At 39.6% G+C, this 27,919-nt stretch overlaps 1 protein-coding gene across 1 annotated transcript in view; it reads right to left on the bottom strand.

Moving 5' to 3' along the window:
• ACACA (acetyl-CoA carboxylase alpha) overlaps positions 1–27,919 on the bottom strand; it is a 335,657-nt gene that overhangs the window by 75,451 nt on the left and 232,287 nt on the right. Inside the window, exons 42-43 of the mRNA XM_006154441.3 lie at positions 11,473–11,742; positions 5,727–5,824 (exon numbers count right to left, since the gene is read on the bottom strand). Of these exons, the coding sequence (XP_006154503.1) occupies positions 5,727–5,824; positions 11,473–11,742 (368 nt within the window). The remainder of the gene's footprint in view (positions 1–5,726; positions 5,825–11,472; positions 11,743–27,919) is intronic.

Here is a 27,919-nt window from a genome sequence, read left to right as displayed (position 1 = left end):
CTGTTTCATAAATATCAAGTGTATACATGAGGGTCCCTGGCTATAGTCCTCTGGAGGGGCAGGTGGAATGTGTGTAGAAGTGAAATGCTGACCAAGTTGTCCAGAAAGCATCCTGTGGATCTGGTGGGAGTCACTCATCTGTCTTCCTGGCAGGGGATTAGGAGTGATAGCTGATAATGGGAAATGGGAGATGGGGAATGCAACTAATAAAAGAGAGGAAAAATACAAAGTTGGAAGCAGAGATGGGCATATATTATTTATTGTTCCATGTGTACCCAGAAGGCTTGGCACTGGGCACAGTTTTATAAATTGAAATAATAAATATAATAAATAAGTATCCCATAGTGGCTCTTAAACTACTTCTTCCTGCCCCCTCCCCCATATTTCTCTGTTCCCTTCTTTATTTCCAGCCCTCCATCAATTCCTTTTCTTTGCCCTTGGAAAGCCTGTGACTTTACATCTCTGCTTCCCAGATTTCCCTGCCTTTCTATTATTAGCCTCTCCCTATATCCAATAATTCCCCAGTTCTTCTCTCGTTCTGTATCTAGACTCGAGATTCTAGAGTTGTATTATAAATGACGCTGATCACCTTTAAGGCCTTAACGAGCCACATTAATTGTGGAGGGAAGGGAATGTGTTCTTTTTATAAGGTCCATGTGCCGTACAGTCAGAAATACCCGTCGGCCCAGTCAGTCGTCCTTGTAAAGTAGATCCTTCCCTCCTAAGGGCTGCATATTGCTTAACAAGTATTCGTGATTTGTTCATTGGCATCTTCTTCCATTATATCACATGAAAAGAAAATAAAAACTTGCTATTCTCTGTTCTATGAGTCGAGTCTTCTACCATTTAGAACTACCTTTTTAGAGATTTTTTTTGCTATAGGTCGCATGTGCTCACCAAGGAGACAGAGAGAAAGCAAGAAATCACCCCCTGGGGGAATGGCCACAATCCCTTCATCTCCATTCTCTTCTTGATATTTTGGGCACACATGCACACACACACAGAGTGAGTTTTAAGTTGCTGGGTACAGAACTCAAACCATGGTCGACTATGTGTAAGTCCAGTGATATAACCATTAAGCCCTCTGCTAGTTCCGAGTAGTTCTAAATTTTAATGTTATTAAAAAAAACTTTCTATAATATATTGCAATTAACAAAACACATTCACATATCATTTTTCAGATTTTTTTAAATGTCAGAGGAGGAACCAGCAGGATGCATGGTGGTTAAGGTGCCAGATTCCCTCATGGCCCACCACAGGTTGAGTCCAGGAACTGGCAGCTTGCTTGCTCTCTCTGTCTCTGGTAAGCACACATGCCCTATAGCAAATTTTAAAATAATAATGATAATAATGATAAAAAAAAATTAAAGAAATAACTTTTTTATTTTATTTTATTTATTTATTTATTTATTTATTTTAAAGAGAGGTCTTTGCTACAGGGCACATGAGCTCACTGTATAGACAGAGACAGAAAGTGAAAAATCAACCCCCTCCCGGGAGGATGGCCACGCCCCAATCCCTTCTCCTCCATTCTCCTTTTGGGATTTTGGGCACACACGCAAACATGCCCAGCATGAATTTTAAGCCACTGAATCTAGGACTCAAACCGTGGTTGACCATATGGGAGTCCAGTGACATAACCATTATGCCATCTGCTGGTCCTGAAATTAAATAAATAATTCTAAAAAATAAAATAGAGGACATGTGTGCTCACCAGAGACAGAAAGAGGCAGAAAGTGGGGCAGGATCATGCTATAATCCCTTCTCCTCCATTTCTCCAACCTGTCAGGATTTTGGGTACACATACACACATGCCTAGCGTGTTTCTTAAGCTGCCAGGCTGGGACTCAAACCATGGCTGGCCATGTGGGATCCAGCTCCCTTAATCATTAGGCTATGGGGCCAGCGCATTCACAATTCAATGTAATAGATGATAACAATAGTAGCTGGGACTTCTGATTGCTCAGCACTATGTGCTCAGCACTGCACTAAGGGCCTTAGTTTATTTGATCTTCATCTTTTAGATAAGAAACCTTAAGGAAGAAAAATTACTTGCTTCATAACAAAAGCAACATGAGAAATCAATAGTTTCTCCACATACAGTAATAGAGTTAAAACTATATAATGGAGAAACGTCCCATTGAGAGTAGCAAAAATAAATAAACAAATAAATAAATAAAACAGTGCAAAATGCTTACAGGTAAACAAAAAATTTGGCAAAATCTCGCCATGCTCATACGACATGTCCAGGCATCCTTAGGCACCACAGTGAATTTCCAAGAACACTGAAGGATAGTTTAAATTTTTGAGAGAAATATGATGATGTGTGATACCTGCTGGACTCCATGTAAACTACTAGTTTTAGGTTCTTATAGTCTAACATTAGTGGTACAGTCTTTCTGACCTATCTGCAAAACTAGGATTCTGCAGTTTCTTCGAAGAGAAAGCAAGTTCTATACAAAAATATCATTGAAGAGCAAGAAATGAGGGTAGTGATAACCAAGCTGACTCCAAGGTTTGAAATGTTACACAGACACAAATACACCATTAGTAGATAACTTTGATTATTTGAGATTGAATTTTCAATATATGTCTATTATTTTTTCAAATGATTGTCAAATTCTTAGGACATAAATACTTATAAAGTTGGATGGGTTTAACTACTTAGTAAACAGAAATATTAAATAGATCTTTTAGCCTAGGGATGCTGTAAATGCTACTGAGATGCTGCTAAAGGTATCATGAACCAAGAAAGTTTGGGAACCTCTGGCATATCCTACATATAAAAAAGAAAGTTACAAAACTTTAAAAAAATACACTTGAATAAGTGGAAAAATACAACATCTTTTGAAATGTGATTTCAGAGACCAGCAGATGGAGTAATGGTTACATTGCTGGACTCCCACTTAGTCTACCACAGTTTGAGTCCTAGACCAGGCAGCTTAAACTTAAGCCAGGCATGTATGTGTGTGTGCTCAAGATCCCAAGAGGAGAATGGAGGAGAAGGGATTGCGGCATGGCCATCTCCCCTGGGGGGTGATTTCTTGCTTTCTATATCTCTGTCTCTCTCTGTCTTTCTGGTGAGCGTGCTTGCCCTATAGCAAAAACCTCTCTTAAAAAAAAAAAAAGAAATATGTCTTCAAATCTTCCTAAATTCATGTATAAACGTACTACAATTTGAATAAAAGTCACTATGGGATATTTGGGAGAATTAAAAAAATAGTTAGGATAGTTCTGTGGCCTGGTGCTTAAGGCAGCTGGATCCCACATGGCTGACCACACAGTTTAAGTCCTTGACCCAGCACCTTGAGTAACATCCTGGGCTTGAGTGCCCAAAATCCTGACAAGATAGAGATATGGAGAAGGGATTGGGGAATGACGAGGCCCCATTCGGGGGTGCTTTTCCCTCTCCCTCTATCTCTCTGCAGTGAGTGCATGCACCCTATAGCAAACAAACAAAAAAGCCTACATCTAAAGACCTAATAATATCCAGTAAGACTTGGGAGGAAATTAAGAATGTGAGGAAATTTTCCTTACTAGAACAGTTAGAATAGTTTGACATTAGCACAAGAATAGCACAAACAACATAAGAGTATGAATTATTCAATAAATAGTATCAAAGCACTTAACATTCTGGAAAATACTTGTGGGTAGATTATAAAATGTTCAAATTCACTGGTAATCAAAAATACAAGTTAAAATAATAACAGCTATTTTTACCCTATTGTATTAATCAACAGTAAAGAATGTTGGCAATGGTAGAGAAAAATTAGAGAGGGGAAAAAGCATTATCACATACTGCTAATGGGAATGCAGACCCTGAAAGGGCAACTTGAAATTATTTTTTTTGACCAAGAATTACACTTCTAAAAATTAACCCAAAGGGAATAGTCAGATATTCTTAAAAGTTCGTATGGAATAAACCAGTCTGAACCGAAATAAATCAGTCTGAACTGGACTAAACCGGTATGAGCCGGAATTAACTGGTCTGAACCAGAATAAACTGGTCTCAATCGGTCCGGACCAGATTGAACGGGAATAAATCGGTCTGAACCGGAATAAACTGCCCTAAACCGGTCTGAACTGGAATAATCCAGTCTGAACCAGAATAAACCAGACTGATATGAAATGGTCTGAACCGGCCTGAGCTAGAATAAACCAGTCTCAACCGGTCTGGACTGGAATAAATTGGTCTCAATCCGTCCGGATAGGACTGAACGGGAATAAACCGGTCTGAACCGGAATAAACCAGCCTGAACCAGCATAAACTGGTCTGAACTGGAATAAACCAGCCTGAACTGGAATAAACGGGACTCAAATGAGATGTTCTGAACCGGTCTGAGCTGGAATAAACCAGTCTCAACCGGTCTGAGCCAGAATAAACCAGTCTGAACCGGTATAAACTGGTCGGAACTGAAATAAACCAGTCAGAACTGGAATAAACCTGTAGGAGCCAGTGTGAACCAGAATAAACAGGTCGGAACCAGTCTTAACTGGAATAGACCAGTCGGAACTGGAATAAACTTGTTGGAACTGGAATAAACTGGTCTGAAGAGGAATAAACCGGTCTGAACAGGAATAAATTGATCTGAACGGGAATAAACCAGCCAGAGCCAGAATAAACTGATCAGAACCAGTATAAACTGGTCTGAACTGGAATAAACCAGACTGAAATGAAATGGTCTGAACCGGAATAAACCGGTCTGAACCGGAATAAACCAATCGGAACCGGACTAAACTGGAATAAACTGGTCTGAACCGGAACAAACCGGTCTGAACTGGAATAAACCGGTCTGAACTGGCATAAACTGGTCTGAACCAGTCTGAACTGGAATAAACCAGTCGGAATCAGAATAAACCAGTCTAAACCAGTCGGAACTGGAATAAACCGGTCTGAGCCAGCATAAACCGGTCGGAGCTGGCATAAATTGGTCTGAACCAGTCTGAACTGGAATAAACCAGTCTGAACCGGAATAAACTGGTCTGAACTGGTCTGAGCCAGAATTAACCAGTCTGAACCAGTATAAACCTGAATAAACCGGTCTGAACCAGTATAAATCAGTCTGAACCGAAGTGAACTGGAATAAACCGGGCTGAATTGGAATAAACCAGTCTCAACCGGTCTGAACCTGTATAAACCGGTCTGAACCAGTATAAACTGGACTGAACTGTAATAAACTGGTCTCAACCGGTATATACCAGTCAGAACCGGAATAAACCAGTCTGAACCAGAATAAACCAGTCTCAATCAGAATAAGGCAGTCTGAACCAGAATGAACCGATCTGAACTGGAATAAACCGTTCTGAACCAGACTGAACTGGTCTGAACAAAAATAAACCGGTCTCAACCCTGATTATGTGGAAGCTGGAGGTGGGGAATAGGGGGGAAATATGCATGTACACAAGACAGTAAGGACACAATATAAATTCTTAATTGTGGCCTCAGGGTAAGATTGTGGCTGATTTTTATTTTTTCTTAATAATTATCTATACATTTCATATCCCTAAAATGCAAGAATATTATCTTTTTTTTCTAAGAATATTATCATTTTAAAACCTCAGTCCATGAGGTCCTTCAGCTAGTAGTGTTAAAGCAAGAATATAAACCCAAGACAACTAGATTATGTAACATGCGATTTTTAATGCTCTTCAAGGTTATGATCTACAGAACAGTTAAAAAATTACCATATTCTTTTTAGTCATGGCCCAATTATTCTGATACCTACCTGGATTCTCCTTCATCTTCTACGTGTTCACAATGGACAGAGTTGAGAGCACTGACTCTCTTATAATCTTGAGGGGTCAGATATAAATACTTGAATCCCTATGAAGCACAAAAAGTTTTTCACTCATTATTGCCATCGTCACATAATCAGAAGATAGCAAAGCACGTGTAATGAAGCCTGTTCCAAAGCTAGCTTTAAATCGCCACATCACTTTTTAGAGTTACTATCTAACAAAATACTGGCATAGACAGTTCTCCTCTGAAAGATGGACATGACTACTTTTTCAGTCTCTGGCTGTCCTTGACTAAGATGTTTTGTAGCTGCAACTCCAAGTATATATCATTCATTTTATCTTCAACAGATTAAAGGGTCATTTTCTGATCTTTAGTGACTACTCTATTAAAGAAATCAATGAGAAATTAAGGAATTGTATGAACTGCTACTCTTTGGTCTCTCGAAGCCATAATAGTATCACCAAAAATATATAAGATAAGGAGTTGAGAGGATATGAATGAGAGGATACACAAATGTAGGAAATTTAATATTAAAAATGAAAACTCTATACAGTGCTAATAGGGAACACTGAATTCATGCTTTTTTGCTATTTTCAATAAGTAACTCCTAATTCCTATTTACATTTATAAATTACACCATTTCATAATTGATTTATTTGTATATATACATATATATGTATACACACACAATTATATGCCAAGAGAATTATATGGTACATGTGTTTAAGTAACACACTCAGCCAAAACAAAACAAAGTAAACAGAGGAAAACATTTAAAATACTGTAAGAAATTATGCCCTCCATCTAACTAAATGAATTTATGTCCGACAGTGAGCATAACATGGAAGAGACAGAAATCTGCCACTGGTCTTGCATGACTTGTGATGAGAACACCTTGTAGTACTGTCATTAGTACACAGAGTGCCTATTAGTGCAAGGTACTGTTCTACGCACTGGGGCTGGGGGGGTGGGGACACAACAAAAAAATCCTGGCCTATGGAACTTACCTCCTAGTGGAAGATGTAAGTAAAACATGTAATGCCAATAGAAATAATGCTTAAAAAAAGGGAGACCAAGTACACTGAGGCATGAATGTGCCTAGCAGGTTTCAGAAAGAGCAAAAAGGCTCCAGAATGTGGAATAGGAGATGGGTGAGATTGCAGGAAAAAATGAGGTCAGAGTAGTACTGAAGGGCCAATCTATGTAAGACCTTATAGGTGTTTGGATTTTGCCTCAGTCAGTTGGGAAGCCATTGAAGAATTTTAAACAGATTAAAATTCTGAGTTGTGATCAGATTTATATTTTAGCTGGATCATTCCATTTCCTATTGTCAACACATTTTGGGTGGAGGTGGGGCAAGGCCAGAAGCAGTAGGGCCAATTAAGAGGCTATTCAGTATGTAGGTAAGAGGTGGCCATGAGTTGGAGGTTGGAGTACCATCTCAATAATAGCAATGGAAGTGTTTAGATGGGGCCAGATTCTGGATACACACACACACACACACACACACACACACACACACTCATATATATATATATATATCCATGTATGTATGTATTTTTTTAAAAAAAAGAATTATTTAACTTTATTTATTTTAATTTGACCAGAGAGGGGCAGCGTGAGAGTGAGAGAGAGAGAAAGTGAGAAAGCAAGTTGCCTGGTCCCAGACTTGAACTGCAGTCCTCTATTTGGGAGTCCACCACTTTAGCCACCATGCCACTTGCCAGCCCCCTGGATATAGTTTTAAGGTAGGGATGTAAACATAATTTACTGATGCAGTGGATATGGGCTGTGTAAAAGAGAAATGTCAAGGGTAACTTCAAGGTCTTTTACTTAAACAAATGTAGCCACAAAGGTACCATTTGTTGAGATATTGATAAGACTGTGGTAAGAACAAATTTAAGGATGATTAGAAGCTTCATTTAAGTAGACATGTAAGTAAAGCCTGAATATATAAATATGATATTTGGGGGGTAAGGTACCAATTTAAAAGTTTATCAGCTTACACATGGAATTTAAAGCTTTAAGACTGGGTGAGATTGCCAAGAGAAGGTGAATACAGGAGAAAGAAGAAGTTCAGAGACAAATTTGCTCTGAAAACCATTTTTTCTTCGACCTCATTTTCCCTTTTTTTGGGAAAGTCCACCACTATAGGGCGCGTGCACTCGCCAGAGAGACAAAGAGAGACAGAGAGACAGAAAGTGAGAAATCACCCCCCAGGGGGGATGGTCACGCCACAATCCCTTCTCCTCCATTCTCCTCTCGGGATCTTGGGCACGCACGCACACATGCCCAGCATGAGTTTTAAGCCCCCGGTCCGGAACGTGAACCGCGGTCGACTACGTGGGAGTCCAGCGACATAGCCATTACGCTAACTGCTGCTTCCCAATGAGCATACACTTTTAAAATTAACTTTATTGGGGCCAGCAGGTGGTGTGGTAGTTAAGAATGCTGGATTCCCAGGACCAGCAGTTAGTGTAATGGCTATGTCACTGGGCTCCCATGTAGTTGACCGCGGTTCGCGTCCCGGATCCAGTGGCTTAAAACTCATGCCGGGTGCGTGTGCCTGTGTGCCCAAGATCTCGAGAGGAGAATGGAGGAGAAGGGACTGTGGTATGGCCATTCTCCCTGGGGGGTGATTTCTCGCTTTCTGTCTCTCTGTCTGTCTGGCGAGTGCACGCGCCCTATAGCAAAAAAAAAAAAAAAAAAACTCTCCCCCCTAAAAAAAAAAGAGTGCTGGACTCCCACATGGCCAGCCACAGTTTGAGTCCTGGACATGGTGGCTTTCTCTCTCTCTCTCTCTCTTGTCAAATTAAAATAAATAAATAAAAATAAAGTTAAAATAATTCTTTAAAAAACTTTATTAAAGTATAATTTACATGGCAATAAAATTCATCAATTTTAAGTATTTTAATTTAATGCGTTCTGACAAATATATATACTTACGTAATCACTACCACAATCAAAATATAGCATATTTCCATCATTCTCTGAAACACTCTTGAAGATGTGAAAAACAGTAAAGAAAACTGAGAAAGAAGAGCCAGGGAAGAAGTAAGATAAAAAGGAAACTGAGGTCTTGAAAGACAAGAGAAGAAAGTATTTTGATGAAAGAGTGACCAACTATATCAAATGCAACCGAACCATCAAATCACTAAGATGAGGACTGAAAATTCGCCACAGCATTTAGCAATATGGAATCACTGGTAACCTGGACAAAAGAAGCTACAGTGGAACGGTAAGGATGCACATAGCCTTAACTGACGTGGGTTCAAGAGAGAATGAGAGAATTCCTAACACTGCAAAGACAACTCTTTTAAGAAGTTCTGCAGTAGAGGGAAGAAGAAAATAGAGTGGGGATAATGACTGGAGGGTCACGTGTTTGCATGCTAAAGAAACAGATCCAGTAGAGAGAGAAAAAGTGATGATGCAGGAAAGAGGAGAAGTGCTGATCTTTGGCAAGCACAGAGAAGATCAAGTGTACCAGACAAGGGAGTGCTTGGATAGGAGCACAGGACACTCATGCAAAGTGCAGGAGAGAAAGGGCACAGATGCAGGTACGTGGGGGCTGGTGGAAGCTTTCTTATAATTGTTTCTATTTTTCAGTGAGTTTTAAAGCATTATCTGACATCAGCTAAAGTGAGGATAAGGGAAACAGATGTTGGGGGGTTTGAGGAGAGAGATGTGAAACAGTCATCCGGGAGGTTGGTAAACTTGAATTGAAAGTAAAATCAGTCAACAGAACTGTGTGTTTTTCTCCATCAGCTATGTATGGGCAGGCATGAGAGCAGATAGTGTTGGATTTAAACAAGGCATTCATAAAGGCTACAGAGTAAGCAGAATGAAGAGAGAAGCAAAAAAGTTGACAGTACAGGAAAGGTGGTGATTATAATGATTCATCTCTGGGGACCAGCAGTTAGCGTAATGGCTATGTCGCTGGACTCCCATGTAGCCGACCACGGTTCAAGTCCCGGACCAGGAGGCTTAAACTCACGCTGGGCGCATGTGCGTGTGTGCCCAAGATCCTGAGAGGAGAATGGAGAAGAAGGGATTGTGGCATGGCCATCCCCCCTGGGGGGGGGGTGATTTTTCGCTTTCTGTCTCTCTGTCTCTCTCTGTCTGGCTGGCGAGCACCCTATAGCAAAAACCTCTCCCCCCTCCCCCCAAAAAAATCTCTGATGACCTCAGAGCTTAAGCTAGAAAGGAATGAAATGAAGATATGCAAAGGAAGTGAAGACTAGAATAAAGGTGGCATAGTCAATACTTACAGATCCTAGGGGACTCAAAGGGTTTTTGGACTTGGAGAACTAGAGAGTGAACTGGAAAGATAACATGGAAGGGTGGCAAAGAAAGGGATTCTTCAAAATGAGAACAAGGGGAACAACAGGCTGAGTCAGTATGGAGGATAGGACCATTAGAGGAGAGAAAGGCAAGGATTCAAGAGGCCAGAGTGGGGCTAGACTGGGACCAGATAGTGTCACAATGGTAAAATGTGATGCTTTGTAAGGTTGACCCACATGGGAAGGTTCCAGGTCTGTGTCCAGAGACCTCCCTGAATATATGCTGAGCACGCTGTGCCAATGATCCAGGGCTGGTGCCACTGAGGCTGGATCTCAATGTCAGGAAACTGTTGGGGGTGCTACCTCTGCCTCTCTTGCTCATGGAATAAATAAATTAACTAACTTAAAAAAAAAAAAAGCCAGATTACGAGAAGGACCATCTATGTGGATATAACCATCATGAAGAATTATCATACAAGTAGTATAAGAAAAAATGGCAATGTGCCAGGAACTAAGGGAGTGACCAAAGGGTTAGGAAACACTATCATAAGAAGCAGTGGTGGCAGGACACATTCTGATGACGAGATTCAAAGATGGGATTTTTTAGGGAGAAGGGAAGAAAAAGGGTGCGGAAGTAGTTATGAGGGTCAAGGAAGGCAGTATTTTCCTTCTATGATCACTGGTACAAGGGAATAAGAGAAACCAGTCACCACTTAAGAGGGATATGGAAGGAGTGGGGGGGTCAGTAGATGGTGTAGTGGTTAAGGCACTGTATTCCCACATAGCCAACCATGGTTCAAGTCCTGGACCTGGTGGCTTGAAAATCATGACAGGCGCGTGTGCAAGCATACCCAAACTCCAGAGAGGAGACTGGAGAGGAAGGGACTGTGGCATGGCCATACTGCTAGGGGGTGATTTCTCACTTTCCCTCTCTTTGTCTCTTTCTGTCTGTCTCCAGCGAGTGCATGCACCTATGGCAAAAACCTTTAAAAAAAAAAAAAAAAGAGGGATACAGGGGAAGCAGTGTCTTTAGAGGAGAGATAGGTTTTAAATAGAGGAAGGAGGTTAGAGAAACTGAGGATCTAAGGGGTTCTGTTGATGATTGACTGTAAGTCCTGGAAGTCAGGGTGGAATAGCTTAAAAGACATATTTTTGGTTTAAGATGTCATATGCTAAATTCATACCTATTATTTTATCTAGTGTTTAACCAAAGAAACAGCAATCTGTTTTAAAAGCTGGAAGAAAAACCATGTGAACATACTGAGAAACAATTAGTCTTTAACACAGTATTTTAAGGAATTTGTATAAGTAACTTTGTTCACATTTAATTTTTACCTTAAGTGCTGACATTTGAAGTTCAACCTCGACCTTTCCCCCACCTCTTTACACATGTACACAGACATGTGCATAACTACACAATGTCTTAAAGCACTGTATTTTCTTAGTCTGTACCTTGTAAGGATCCTCAGGATCTACCCAGGCCACGTGAAACATATGACGAATTTCTTCTGCCAGTCCAATTCTTGCTCCGCTGTTGGCTGCTACGTAGATGCGTGGGATCCCCTCTGCCCTGGCAAGTTCAGAAGCTCTGAGAAATAGCAAATCCTCCTGGGGCCCAAAGGACCCAATTCGGTATGTGATGTCATTGCCAATAACAATGATATCTCGGCCTTCTGGATATTCAGGACTTTTAAGGGTCATCTTCCAAGCTACCATGCCAATCTGCAAAGGCATAAACAAAGAAACAAATGAATATAATCTTCTTAGATGCAGAATTTTTTCCAGGTTCCTTGAAGGTATCAGACTACACCTAGGTATAGCCTTTATGTAAATATATGTATTACTAAAGTGCCAAACTAATAGAAAACCAGAAAAAACATTCTAGTGTATTACTCTAGGTTATGCTGAGAACAGTTGGCTCACCATGTATCCCAAAGCTGTCTTCCTTCTTTGGGAAGATGGAAAAACCAAAGTCTAACAGCACTTAAGACACATGTGGAAGAAAGCCACAGTACTGGTGATTATATTCAGAATTCTCATTTTACCCTGTATACTAAGACACTGTTTCCATCTTTTGTGAGATTCACCCCAAGAAGCCTTCTATGCATAAGGAGCAGAAAGATCACCTCTCACAAACTGTACAAATTTTGTGATGCAGCGTCCTTTTATTATCCTCCAGTATTAGATAGGAATAATAGAAACATTCTTTACTGACTTGCTTCAGTTATCTTCTGTTTCTGTAAGAATTCACTATAACTCAACACTGCATCCTTGTGAACATCTCTTGCTGCTTTCTCCTCGCACCAGGAAACTAAAGGATGCAAGGAATGAATCTCTTGCTGCACTATGATATGTGTAAATCTCTGCTCTCTGTTCAGGAGCATCTGACCAGCCAGACCAATAAATGATATTGACTTAAAAGGCAGAAGTGACAAGTCTCTTCCCAAACCTCCATAGCCCTCTCCTCCTTTAATCCCCTCCTGTATGACAATTAGTCAATCCCTCTACTTGTTTATTCGCTACTTCCACTTCTTCTCTATTCCCTCACACCCCAGTTACAGCTGCAGTTTTTCATGTCTGCCTGTCTGTTTCCCCTATACCTGGATAAGTAATGTTTTCCATTCTTTTTTCTTCCCTTTCTTTCTGCCTCTCACCCCCCTTCTTTACCCTCCCCACTCACACCCAAACACAAAGCCTTCAAGATGAGCATTCCTGGTCCTGCCTAATGGAGCCCAGCCACATCTGCAGCCTTGGTCCCTCATCCCCAGGCTGCTGCATATCACCTCATTGGGGAGCTGGCCATCAAGAAGGGCCATTAACAGATGTAAATAGCAGCATCCCTGGAAAGCCACATGCATCACCCAGACTCAACCGGGCCAGTGATCATAAGCTCTGAGTACACATTCCTCAATCCAATTGCACATCCACTGTAATCAGGCTGGTTGAAGCTTTCCACACAGCTATTTGTGATTCTCAGCATTAAGAAATATATATATATGAAACACCCACAGATAAATATAAGCTATTTAATATATCATACCAGTGGCCAAATACAAATCAAAATGGATATAATACACAGAAAAAAATACAATCACCTTCTGAGATAGGGTGTTACTCTATCTGCTCACTGAAGACAGAGAAAGGAAGGAGAAGCATATTATCCAAAAATAGCACAGAGAAACTCCAAATATCAGGGTAATTTTTGCTTGTGGATTTTAAGAAGCTAGTTAATACAATACCCGTATGGGGAGAAACACACTATCTGCCTTCTCAAGTGCCCTTCTAACCCAACATCTCATTTGTTTCTCAGAAAGGAAAAGCTATTTCCTGTCTACTTTTCTCTAATTACATTTGCTGTTAGAGAGATTGAATTTTACACCAAATTTTATGACATATTAACCTTAGTTCCTAGGCCAGAAGCAGTTTAGGTATAACCCCTAAAGGGTCTACTTCAGTATTTGCGTGCTAATGTAAACATTGTCACTATGTGGCATTGAGCAGGCAAATAATACTCTTATCTTTCATTATTACCTGGGGACTCTAACTGTGTCACTTGGGCAGTCAGTTCAGCAATTGGCCAGGTCATTATGCTTACAATATTGACTTCTAATTAGGTGTCAACACAGCAGCACCAAGAACACACTACTCTTTATCAATGCCTCCAAAGTGTGGTCCTCATTGTCTGTTACCCTCTTGCTTTAAAAAGTACCATTATAAAATGGACGTTGTAATCCCAGTCTTAGTACAGTGAGATTCCTTATTGGAAGAGATTCAGTTTTAAGTTAGCAAAAAGGACAAACATCTAAGAAAACATCTATTGTTTAATCTACATTGAAATGTAGATTTCACTGCTAATCAAACCAGGGGATATGCAATGGTGAACATGGGCTTTGGAGTCAAACAAACTTAGATCCAAATCCCAGCTCCACCACTTAACCATGTGACCTTGGAGAAATTATTTAACCTACTATGCTTCCAAGCTCCTAACATGCAAAATTAAGAAAATAATACTCATGGGTTTGATAAACTATGGGAAGCAGAAATCTAATATACGAACTTCAACATACAAGGTTTGGCCTCTTCTTCCCTCTCAACCTGTGCAAGTCTTACCCACTTTAAAAGGTTCATTCAAGGGGCTGGCAGATGGCATGGTGGTTAAAGGTGCTAGACTCCTGCATGGCCAATCATGGTTCAAGTTCTGAACCTGGAGGCTTGAAAATAACACCAGGCATGTGTATATGTGTGTCCAAAATCCCAGATGGAAAATGGAGGAGAAGAGGCTAGGGATGACCATCACCCCTAGGGAGCGATTTCTCACTTTCACTCTCTGCCTCTCTCTGGCAAGTGTACATGTTCTATAGCAAAAACTAAAAAGACAAACAAACAAATAAAAAACCTGAGGCACAGCAGAAATAAGTAATTTGTCCTTATAGCTAGTATGAATTATTATCTTTTACAAAATAAGATTCATACTAAAAGAATTTTTTTTTACTAGAGAAATTAAAGAAGTATGTTCTAGGGAGCCAGCAGTTAGCGTAATGGCTATGTCGCTGGACTCCCACGTAGTCGACCGCGGTTCGTGTCCCGGACCCGGTGGCTTAAAACTCACGCCGGGCGCATGTGCGTGCGTGCCCAAGATCCCGAGAAGAGAATGGAGGAGAAGGGATTGTGGCATGACCATCCCCCCTGGGGGGTGATTTCTCGCTTTCTGTCTCTATGTCTCTCTCTGTCTGTCTGGCGAGCGCACGCGCCCTACAGTGAAAATCTCTCCAAAAAAAAAAAAAGAAGTATGTTCTAGACTTATTGCCATTATCTTCTTCTTTTTTATTTTTAAAGATTTATTTGTTGGGGCCAGAAGGTGGCATGGTGGTTGGGATGCTGGACTCCTACATGGCTGACTGCAGTTAAGAGTCCTGGACCTGGTGGCTTACTTTCTCACTTTCCCTCTCTCTCTGGTCAAATTTAAAATAATAATAAAATTAAATAATTTTTTAAAAAGAGATTTAATTATTATTATTATTTTTTTGGAGAGGTTTTTGCTATAGGGTGCACGTGCTCACCAGACAGAGAGCCAGAGACAGAAAGCGAGAAATCACCCCCCAGGGGGAATGGCCACGCCGCAACCCCTTCTCCTCCATTCTCCTCTTGGGATCTTGGGCACACACGCACACAAGCCCGGCGTGAGTTCTAAGCCACCGGGTCCGGGATGCGAACTGCGGTCAACTACATGGGAGTCCAGCGACATAGCCATTACGCTAACTGCTGGTCCCAAGAGATTTAACTTTATTCATCATGACCATTAACATTATTTTTTAATTTGCTATCAGACATATGCACTCACCAAAGGATGGGGGTATGGGGGGTGGAGAAAAAACCACCAGGTCTGGGACCTGAACCATGGTTGGCTATGTGGGAGTCCAGCCTCTCAACTACCGTGCCACCTGCTGACTCCCTTAGTGCCATTATCTGTAGCTGAATACCATATGGAAGATGAACATTAATTATAGAATGAACATAAAGATTATTTACCCTTAAATGCACTGTGGCATACTGGGTTGAATTCTGAAATTTTTAAAAAAGGGACATTAATAGAAAAACTGGTGAAATTAAAAAAACTGTACCAATGCTAATTTCTTAGTTTTGATAATTATACAGTGGTTACATAAAACTTTAATGTTAGAGAAGCAGGTAAGGGGTATATAAGAAATCTCTATACTAGCTTTGTAACTTCAGAAAAATTTAGGATAATTTTAAAATGAAAAGAACTTTTTTGGAGGGAAGTAAATTGGTTAGTGTTCTATACTGTCTTATGAAACAATGGTTTAAAGACTGTGAGTAGCACTTTAAAATATTTATGATATATTTTTTTAAAGAAGTTTTTGCCAGGGACCAGCAGATGGTGAAACAGTTATATCACTGGACTCCCATGTAGTTGACCGTGGTTCATGTCCTGGACCTGGTGACTTGAAACTCATGCTGGGCGTGTGTGTGTGTGTGTGTGTGTGTGTGTGTGTGTGTGTCCAAATTCCCGAAAGGAGACTGGAGGACAAGGGACTGTGGCATGGCCACCCCTCTCCCAGAGGGTGATTTTTCGCTTTTTGTCTCTGTCTTCTCTCTTTCTCACTGGTGAGCACACACATCCTATACCAAAAAAAAGAAAAAAAAAATCTCTCTCAAAAAATAAAAACAAAAAAGGGCTTTTACCATGGGGCACATGTGCTAACCAGAGCGAGAGAGACAGTGACAGGAAAAGTGAGAAATCATCCCCCAGGGAGGATGGCCACACCGCAATCCCTTCTCCTCCTGTGACTTGGGGCACACGTGATTTTCAAGCCACCAGGTCCAAGACTTGAACTGTGGTCGGCCATGTGGAAGTCCAGTGATGTAACCATGGTCATCTGCTAGCCTGCCTATGATATAATACTAAAATAGAAAAAGTAGGGTACAGAATTATGTACATACCATAGTTATTGTAAAAGGTAAAACAGTGCTTGGGACCAGCAGTTAGTGTAATGGCTATGTCACTGGACTCCCACGTAGTCGACTGCGGTTCGCGTCCCGGACCTGGTGGCTTAAAACTCAGGCGGGGCCCGTGTGCATGTGTGCCCAAGATCCTGAGAGGAGAACGGAGGAGAAGGGATTGCGGCGTGACCATCCCCCCGGGGGTGATTTCTCACTTTCTGTGTCTCTGTCTCTCTCTGGCTGGCTGGCGAGCATACACACCGTATAGCAAAAACCTCTCCAAAAAGAGAGAGAGAAAAAAAAGGTAAAACAGTGCAGTGGTTAAAATGCAGTCTCAGGGGCTGGAGTCTGCAACTTAGAATCAGAATCTAACAGAATCTCAATCTGACTGAAAAGAGGTTCAGCCAGTTGTCTAGCCATGTAACCTTAGGTAAATTACTAATGTCTGTGTACCACAGTTTCTTCATTAGCAAAATGGGAACAGTAATAGCCTACTGCCTGTTTAAGTCCCAGAATAGTATCTAAGACATAGTAAATACATAGCATGTGTTGTAAACCTATCAATCTAAAAACACGCTGAGGGAAAAATGAATAAAGAAGTAAATAAAATGTAGCAAATGTGGTCATAATTATTAGGGATTTCCCCCCATTTTCTATTTTTCTTAAGCCAGAAGGTGCATATTCACGTGAGAGATCCCCCACTGACACACTGCCACCAAGAAGTCTGGTAACACCACAATCCTTTTTCCTTCAATTCTCCATCCTGTTAGAATTCTAGGCACATGTGTGTTCACAGTGTATTTAAGGCCACCGGAGCCAACACTCAAACTTTGGTCCACCACAGGGATAGGTTTCCTCTGTTTATCACTGAACTGCTACACAATAGGGCCAGCCTCTAAACTTTCTTTAATGTGTTTGTATTACATTGATAACATTAAATTTGAATTCACTAAACAAATAACTGAGAAAAAAAGACTATTAGTACTTTTTCTCTGGGTGATAGGTATGTGGGAGTTTATATTATTTCCCCTACTTTAGTGTACATTTGAATATTTCCACCATAATTTTCTTTGTAAAGGAGTAAAAAAAATTTCGGTCTAATGGGTTTTCCATATTTTATAGAAACTAATTTTAGACTTTAGTCATACTACAACAGATCATATTTATATAAAATTGGATATATAAATGCATGAAGATTAAAAATCAAGACTCACCTTAAAGGGAGAGTATCAAGAACTATCTTAATTTTCTTGGAGCTATCATTTCATTTTAAAAAGAAATGCTCTACAATGATATGGCAGAATGTAAACATATGTATATATAGGTTTATACAATATTAATATCTCTACCTGAGGAGTAACTGGTTCAGTGTTTTTCTGGTCTGATGGTTAAATACATATTTATACTTTTAAAGTCAATATTTGTACAATAGACAAGAACAGTGCCTATCAGCTAAATACATATTTAGGACTGTACCACATGTATTACAAACATGTACTAAAATCGAAAGCTCATATTTATACAGAGCCTTTCATCTTGAAGGGGGCTAAAGAGCTTTACAAACATATGTACATAAAAGGATGTCTGCACTGATAGGCAGGCGAGGTAGCAATTCGCCCTCTCCTCTGTGTCTTCCAGCAGTCCTGGGTAGAAACACATGGTTTCAACAGATGCAGGTCTGTCACAGCTGCGAAGACGCAGAGCACAATAATCCAGTTGTGATGCACAGTCACTGAAAGGGAGCTTGCAACTTGAGAATAGCACCCGCTCTTCTCGACTGTAGAAGCTCCATGCCATTTCCAGCTCTGTGTTTTTAAATTATTCTCTACCAAACTCAACTAATCACTTGACAAAATTGAATTTGATACTGGAAATGGTTTCTGAATGCAAAATACATTCTGTCTGATGATGAAAACTAGGCTGAAAAATACTTCCCCCTGCCCTTGTTAGATTTAAGGGAAAAAAAAAAAAAAGGTCACAACATTCAGGAGAAATGGTTCAAAATACTCTATCTAAAAATAGCTTTCTCTCAGAGGATTGGGTCATTACTTTAGAAGACAGTCATAACCGACCCTACACACATTTAATTAGGACACCATAAATTTTCAGTCAAATTACTTTATAGAGATGGGTCTATCTATACTATATGTACAATGGAAATTTTTATATTGAAAATTCTGCAATCACTAGAAAAGTATACACAAATGTGACAATGTGATTAGGAATGTGACATTCATTTATTTTACCAAAGCCTAAGTTGCCTTGTATATTATTGAAAAATAGTAACAAAAGGAAATTCCATCACTGAATTCCCCACTCTATCCCTGCTTTTTTTGTCTCCTTGTTTGTCCCAACATTTTTATACATCTGAAACCTGGTGAAAATGGCAGACTAGGATGGAGGACTGAAGGACTAAGGACATAACAAAAGGGCAACCTGTGGCCTGCCTACAACTGGTAGCTTAGGGTCTAAAGAGTATCAGATCCAGGCTTTCTGGCACTGGCCATGCCAGCATCTTCTTCCTTGACCACTGCCTCTCACAGACACTCACTACCAGATGACCCTAGGCACTGGTTGCAAATTATGTTTTCATTCATAGTTCCAGAGTAAGCTTTAAAATATTTCATTTCAGATGATTTTTTATAGCACAACATTCCAATGAGCAGGTTTCTTAAGTTTCAGGCTATCAACCTAGGCTAATTATCTTAAAGTAAGAAAGGAAAGAGGATCAAAAGAGCTCCAGTGAAAAAGCTAAGGAGAAGCAGAAATCACTGTTTGTTTTCCTTATACAAGTTCTAAAAAGGAAAATAATCCTTTGGCCACATTCTGATTCTGGAACACTCATGTGAGGGAGGAGGGGCTGAGGAGGAGAAAGCAAGCAGAAGAGAACGGTCTTATTTAACTGTTTTTATGTGGGTAAAATGATTTGTGCCACAGTATTTCCATAAGAAGTGGGACCATTATTTTCCTGTAGAAACACATTTGGTTTGAAAAGTATCACTGGACAGGACGTGAAAATCAAACCGAATGAATTATTCACAACCTCCGATCAGAGGTGATCATTATTTCTGATGCTCCAAACAGTGATTAGGATTCTGCCCTGAGATGTCATTTTCTCGCTGAGTAACGCCGGCGATACAGAAAGGCATTATCTATCTATCCATATATGTATTTTTTCTCTTGGGAGGACCTTGGTTTAATGTTACTATAACAGATACTAAAACATGATAATATTAACATTTATTCTGATGGTGCCCATAAATGCCATTAGTCTGACACAAAGTGTCAACACTAATCATGACCCAAAATTAACACCAAAATTGACATCAATGTTAATTGTACTATCAGTGTGAATAGGATGTGTAAGCACATACAGGCACTTTCTAAAGCTGTGTTGTTACCACAAAATAAAACAACATTAAGCTCAACAAAGAAATCTGAAGGGAAAGCTAAGGGGAAAAACATGACATTATTTTGTTTTTCAGAGAGGAAGAAGCACCCAACAAGTCTAGCTATGCTGTGGGAAGCAGAAAGAGAGTAGATTTGCCATGGTTACCATTCTCTTTTATTTCTACACTTCGAGTTCAGCTGTAATATCTTTCTGTACAGATTTAAATACAGGTTACACTGTGGCTGAGATGTTAAAGCTTAATTTATTATTTTCCATGCTAAAAGTCAAAAACTTTACATTTCTTCTTTGGCAGAGCCCCCAGTAGCTATTGTTCTAATTCTGCTAAGGCCAGGAAGACCACCCAGCAAGGCCCTGGAGCAACAACACAAAGAGTTCTAGAATGTCAGAGCTGAAGCAGATTTAGGTATTATCTGAGTCATAAAGATGAGAAAACTAAGACCCAAAGAGGAAGAACTAAATTTGAGTTCTTTTCCTGACATGTAACAAAATGTTACCTTTTGCCCCTTTTTGTATCTTTATGGAATATTAAATCTGCACGTTTAATTATTAGACACTATTGGAAAATAATAACTTTAGTAATTTTAATTCATGTTAACCTCATAGTAAAATGTACTTGATAAAATACCAGAAAATACTACATAGGTCTTAAAAGATGTATTTTTAAACCGTAAGGCAAGGCAATATTTGACTTATTTTGTGCCATTTGGGAAAAAATGCTTAAAAAAGTCAATACTTTTCAATATTGTACTATTTGCCAGATGCCATGTTCCACTGCCTAGTGTATAATCACATAAAAGAACTCAAAACAATTTTCTTAACAATTGAAAAACGCTTTTTTCATGCTTGGATAATTCAAAAATGGCTGAACAAACTTATCTTAACTTCTCTATACAAGTATGTTTTAGAGAAGAAAAATATCATAGAGAAATATCATTTTTAGGGCAAAAACATTTTACCCCCGAGATAATTCTCTGAAAATGTTACCAAAGATTAGAAACAAAAAGTCTGAAAAGGGTAATTATTTCTTCCTGTAGTAATTACATACATGAAACCCCAGCAATTTTATATATATACACAGAGTAATTTAATAAACATACTAATTGGGTTTTTTTTTTTTTTTTTTAGAAAAAACATGAAATGGAGCCCACACCAGCCAATGGCATTTGAGAAATGGCACACAGGATTAACTGGTTGATATGAAAATTAACCAGGTTGGCCCACTGTAGTTCTAGATGCCTTGCCCATTACTCATATGAGGAAATGCTGAATTCTGGTGCTCCATGTTACATCTCATCCTCTAGTATCATTTGCTGTTATCCTGTTTATATTGCCTCCGGTTGGAGCTGAAAAGTTTCTTGACATAAGATATTATGTCACATACTTTCTCAGTAAAATATGTATATTTTAATGGCCAGAGAGTGCACATGCTTATCAGAGAGAGGCAAGAGAGTGGAAGAGAAGTAGAAAGTACCCTCACTAGGGCATGCCACAATCCATTCTCCTCCATTTCTGTATCCTGTCAGGATTTGAGACACACACACGCACATAACCAGTATGTTTTTCAAGCTGCTGGAGCTGGTATTCAAACTGAGGTTGGCCATGTAAGACCTGGTTCCCTTAACCACTAGGATATGGGACTGGACTTTCAGTAAAATCTTAAACTTAAGACTTTTTTTTTTGGAAAGGTTTTCGCTATAGGGCGCATGCACTCGCCAGACAGACAGAGACAGACATAGAGACAGAAAACGAGAAATCACCCCCCGGGGGGGATGGTCACGCCGCAATCCCTTCTCCTCCATTCTCCTCTCTGGATCTTGGGCACATACACACATGCGCCCAGCGTGAGTTTTAAGCCACCAGGTCCGGGACGCGAACCACGGTCGACTATGTGGGAGTCCAGCGACATAGCCATTATGCTAACTGCTAGTTCCCAAGACCTTTTGTTTAAAGGCTGTCTTTAGCACTTAACTTTGTAAAGGAACTAAGGAATCTTCCACAAATGCTTTAGTGGGCCAGTGACTGCTAGGACTTTCAAAGTCAATCAAGCTCACTGAGCCTTAGTCTGCTACCAACAAAATGAGCTGAATCAAGTGATAAACCTGGTAAGAAATCTCTACTACCAATAACAGGCATTCAGAAAGAATTCTAAGAATTCTAAATATATGTGTCCCAAAATAACAATGCAAGAAATTCATTAGAAGTAACTCCATGGTGGAGAAACATATTTTTTAAAATCAGCCTCAATATTTTTCTAATAAGGGATCTAAATTTGGTTTGGAAGACCATCTTAGACAAAGACTTGTAGCCAAATATACTCACTTAGGATGGGGATAAAGGAAAAAAAGCATGTAAAAGTTTTAAACAGAACTATCTTACCATATATTCCATAATATAATCATTCTCTGTACTTAGAAGTGTATCTTACTGGGGCCTAAAACTATCCAAAATTGGTTGTTGGAGACTCTTGACGAAAAATTAAGCAAGCATGAATAATGAATATCTATATATAATTAGTGGCATACAACCTATTTCTGCTGAGAATCTCAAAGCACTTACATTCTCCCAAATTTAGGCATATGACCATTAGCTCTGTATAATAAACTGAACAATCTGTACAGATCACAGTCCTTATTTTCAGACCTGCTTTTCTCAGGTCTATTTAAGAGTTCACCATCAGCATACTATAATGGAAGTATGCTTCTTTCTTTCTTTCTTTTTTTTTTTTTTTTTTTTTGGGGAGGAGGTTTTTTTTGCTACAGGGTGTGTGTGCTCACCAGAAAGACAGAGAGACAGAAAGCAAGAAATCACCCCCTGGGGGGATGGCCATGCCGCAATCCCTTCTCCTCCTCTGTCCTCTCGGGATCTTGGGCATACTTGCACACGCGCCCAGTGTGAGTTTAAGCCACCGGGTCTGGGACTCGAACCGCGGTCAGCTACATGGGAGTCCAGCGACATAGCCATTATGCTAACTGCTGGTCCCAGTATGCTCCTTCTCTAACATATAACTTCAATCAACACTGACTCCATTTCCACAGCCAGCATGAAAAAGTAAATTGATTTCAAAAGAATGAAACAAAAGTATACTAAAGTACATCCAAGTTAGCTTCACATTGGTGGAGCTATTTTGAGGTTGAGTAAAACAATGTATAAAAATCTAATGTTAAAGTAGAAAACTACTTGGGTCCTGTGTGAGAGAAATGTTCAACCTTTTCTTTATCAAGCACATAATATACAGATTCTCTCTAGGCAGAGTTTTAGGACATAGCGGAGCATGAGATCTGCTAAATTTGAGTCTAGAATAACCCAAGCAATTCCTTTGAGAGTATGGAAAATGTCAACCAAGTGAATTAAGACAGAGGGTTTTGGTGTTTTTCTAAAATAAGGGGTCTTTTGGGTTAAGAAATCTAGCTCAAGAACTATCAAAATCAATCAACTAATTTCTTCTAATCTTCTAGATTTACCAAATTCCTTTTGCTACCCAATTCTTAAGTGTATGTTCAAAATCTTAATTACAGATTTCAAAGCATTATCCCAACATATATGTGGCCAGATTTGTTTAAGCTGGCTGGTAGATAACAGGAGTATTTATCACACTACTCACATTTTTCTCTACGTCTAAAATGTTTATAACACAAAAAGTAGAGACATTATGCTGTGGTGGTACTGGGAGTAAGTGCACAGCTGATAATTAAACAGTAAGGAATATGCATATTAGTAGGGCTGAGCAGTTCCAGAAATGAATTCCAAATCCCCACCATGCCCACCATTTCACCTCCTGAGAACATAAAGCAGAACTGAAACCAAGATACCAGTCACAATGGCAGCTACTTTTTTTTTTTTTTTTTAAGAGAAATTTTTGCTATAGGGCACATGTGCTCACTAGAGAGACAGAGAGAAAGAAAGTGAAAAATCACCTCTCGGGGTAATGGCCATGTGGCGTCCAGCATGAGTTTCAAGCCACTGGGTCTGGGATTCAAATCACAATCGACTACATGGAAGTCGAGCGATATAACCATTACACTATCTGCTGGTCCTACTCTTTAAACTTTAATTTACACTATTTATTTATTTATTTATTCCCTTACTTACTTACATATATTCTCTTTTTCCTAAAAATATGTGGAGAGCCACGATGTAAGGGTCAACAGATATCTAGCCAATGAGTTAAATCGTGGTTGCATATTACAGGAACACTAGGTAAAGCCTACCATACAAACTGAAAAAAAAAGAGAAGGACGATAGCAGATTTGGCTCACCAAACAAGGCTACTCAAATGGCTTGTCTGAATGCTAAACTGCTAAGAAGGAAAAATTCTGACACCTAGTGCCCGTCTGATAAAATGAAGCCTTGGAGCCACTGCAATTCTTAAATGTGGTGTACAGAGATGATTGTTAAACTACATTCAATTTGGGATATACTTTACCCCACGAAAAAATTTTAAGAAAAAAATTTTTATGCAACACAAGAATTTCAGTCTCTACCAATCCTTCTTCGGGGTATATATCCTATACCTAATTATTATAATTGTGTCTAAACACAATGTCTTCTCATCTCGGTTTTTCATTATGACAGGAGTGATGGCAGGGAATGTTAATGTTCTGAAATGACAAGGAATACAGGGTCCTAATTTCTATGAGCACTAAAATTACTATAAACATTGGCACTCTCATATCTTTCATCATTGCCCAATTTAGAGATTCCTTATCTAGTTCACAGTGCTGTTAAAAATAAATAAAAGAATGTTATTTCAGAATAAATAAGAACATAGTCTCAAGAAGGCTAGTGTTTTCTTTGTCCTACCAGGCTAAGTTAAGTTGTTCTCTGTCAAGTCCGTTACAGCCTTTGGCTTGATCTTAGCCTAAGCTTTTTAATAAAAGGATTTAGTGTGAAAAGCAGTTTCACTGAATTGTGAACTGTTACTCAAAATGTTCCCACCTACAATTACAGCTTCCACCAAATGATCAAAACAGGTTAGCAAACTGGCAGGAAAATGAAAACAATTCCTCCAAAATTGTGAAGTGGTAAAGAGGAACTGTTGGACAGGGGCATTTCTTCTCATCCAGCTCAACAGCACGTATTCATCTAGCTATGTATTTACATACCATGCCCATCACTGCAGCATCATAGCGCCTAGAAATGAAATCAGTTTAGTCTATGTTGCAATCACATTTTCCTCAATTTTCATCTTTTACTTCGAACTATTAAGAAAAATCCTGGACAACTCATCTTCGGTGCTATTTGCAAGCAACGCAGTTCACAGATTTGGTCTAAATCTTATTTTATTCCTACTCAAAATTCACACTAAATGCTATGCCATTCAAATCTAACCATGAGAAAAATGTATTTTCCTATACCTTTCATCATACGTTAGGTAGCTTTCCTTTATGGAATGCCTATACCTTTCATCATACGTTAGTTACATCTCTTTATGGGTAAGGAACAACTTGGAAAATAGAAAGAAAAAAGTAGCTAACACAGCATCAGAAAAGCTCTTTCTCCTGCTTTTAACATAGGCACAAACGTTCAAAATGCAGGTCACATCTCTGCTGAAACAGCCAATATTCTTCCTCAAATGGCAAACAAGTTACCTAAAACTAAATGGAACTGAATCAGTCTGAGTCCTGGTCCCATCACCATTTTACCTATTTACTGTCCTGAGGAAAAAAATAGGAAAGAAAGACAGGCCACCCATATCACCAATGGTTTGTTAACTGCAGGTTTTCTGCCTTTGATTGTAGGGTTTTTTTTATCTCAATTCAATGAAAAACTCTACAGGAATCTCTTGTTTTACCCATCCACCTTATTCCATGTGCTAGCTTTTAAACCCAGAAACTCTAATCCTTCAAGGTAATGCAATACCACCCACAATGATGACCTGGTAGAGCCATCACCTTTGGAGAACACCACATTATGATGATTTGATGTCTATGTAGCATCAATACATTTACATTGAGCCTTGGCTCTCAGAACATTAACAGGTCAATTTTTTATTCCTTTTTTAATAAAACTATTTCTCAAAGCTCTGTTCAGATGCCCATTCTCTTTGGGACAGGACAGATTTGCTCCATATCTCATCAGCATGAACTCTTTTCGTCCCCCCACATCATTCTTGGGGTAATATGTAGAATGCTGGGCTCATGACACACTTGTCTCTTTGGCAAAAGAAAATTAAACTGCAACAGCTGAAAGTCAACTTGCCCTGATAAAACTGGGCTCAGCATGAGGAAATACATCCTACTGACACCTCATCATCTCGTAGGCACAGCTGTCCCACAGAGTTCTGACTGCTCGAACTCCATTCTTACATTGGTCAGTTTCTCAGTGGACATGCTCCATTGTATATCCTAGCTTGCGAAGCACAATTGGTACTAATACCCCAACCTCATTCCCGTCATGCAGTGGCCTATAATCTGGCTAAGGCCACTGACCGACTTCAACAGACATCCTGGGCATTAGTCACTAAGTGCTCATGAAAGAACCTCGGTCTCACTCCTTCCAAGCTCAAAGGCTCAGAAACAGCAAGCTAACACTCAGTCTCAATCCTGGTCAATTATTTGAAGAAAGGGAAAAGAGAACAAAGGAACGAGCCAATTAAGAAGGGGAAAGTGTAGAACAAGAGGAAAGTGAGAACTGACCAAAAGCAAAAATCTTTAACAAATGCTCTTAGCTTTCTTTCTTGATTAAAGCACTGGGCAAATATACAAAGCTCCTATATGGATGTACAAAGCATAGCTATGGACCTATGCAGCTGTTTAAAATATTTTTTTTTCCACCAAGGTTTGTTAGGTATTCAAAGGGTTAAAAAACCTTTACTTTTTAAAATTCTTTTGTGTGTGTTTATGTGTGTGTGTGTATGTGCGCGTGAGTGAATGTGTGTGTGCGCGCACGCGCGTGTGTATGTATGTGTGCGTGTGGTCTATGGGTACAGAGTCCCGTATAATAAGACTATTTGTATTCATACTGGCAGAGTAAACACTACATGTTCATGCCCAGGCAGCTCTGTGCTTGTAATTTCAGCAAGAACAGAGCTCTGTCCCTCTGGGACTTCACTATTCCCCCAGTTTCCATTCGCTCAAACACAAAATGAGAGCAGAGAGAAAGCAGGAGAGAAAGATCATGGCAAGAGGTTTCACACAGCACTGCGGCTAGCTTTCGCATGGCCAAAAATCTCATTTTGTGTTTTAATTACATTAGTTAAAAACGTCTCACTCTCAGCCTCATTTTCACAAGGGTGCCTTCCATTCCTAAAGACTACACTGCTCAATGAATCAGAATTTAAGTCTAGCACGATGAAGCTTTTCTATACTATTGAGGGGCTCACTAAGCAGATGCTATACACAGTGGCACAAACCCCTGCTTCAACTTTGTGTGGTATAAGTATACATCTACTATTGTCAAAATTCTAAGAATTCTCCCTCCTCATCCTCTTGTCTTCAGTTGAGAAGAACAACAAATATGACACTCTCAATCTGGGTCCAGTGTTTGCCTCCATCTTGATACCAAATCATCTACTCTTGGCATCTACTGGTATGTTACTGAAACAGCCTTACACCTTGTTCATATAGTAAAATTTTTTGAAAAAGATACTAAATAAAATGAAAAAAAAAAAAAGCTGCATATTATCTACAAAGGTTTCACTCTACCTGTTTATGGTGAACATCAAATAAAGATTATTCCTTCTGGGACCAGCAGTTAGCATAATGGCTATGTCACTGGACTCCCATGTAATAGACTGTGGTTCGAGTTCCAGATCTGGTGGCTTAAACTCACGCCAGGCGCATGTGTGTGCGTGCATGTGTGCCCAAGATCCTGAGAGGAAAATGGAGGAGAAGGGATTGTGGTGTGGCCATCCCCCCACCCCCCCGGGCTCTTTCTGGCGAGCGCATGTGCCCTGTAGCAAAAAAAACCTCTCCAAAAAAAAAAAAAGAGGTTATTCCTCCTAAGGAATGAAATTTATCTAGAGATGACATCTAAGGGTAAAGTAAAAACATTCATTTTTTTAGTTTTGTTATTGTTGTTAGCATT

Source organism: Tupaia chinensis, unplaced genomic scaffold (assembly GCF_000334495.1).
Source record: "Tupaia chinensis unplaced genomic scaffold, TupChi_1.0 Scaffold000407_4, whole genome shotgun sequence".
In the NCBI taxonomy this organism is placed as follows: domain Eukaryota; kingdom Metazoa; phylum Chordata; class Mammalia; order Scandentia; family Tupaiidae; genus Tupaia; species Tupaia belangeri.
The sequence above is the reverse complement of the archived record's forward strand: the minus strand, read 5'-3'. Positions and strand labels throughout refer to the sequence as shown.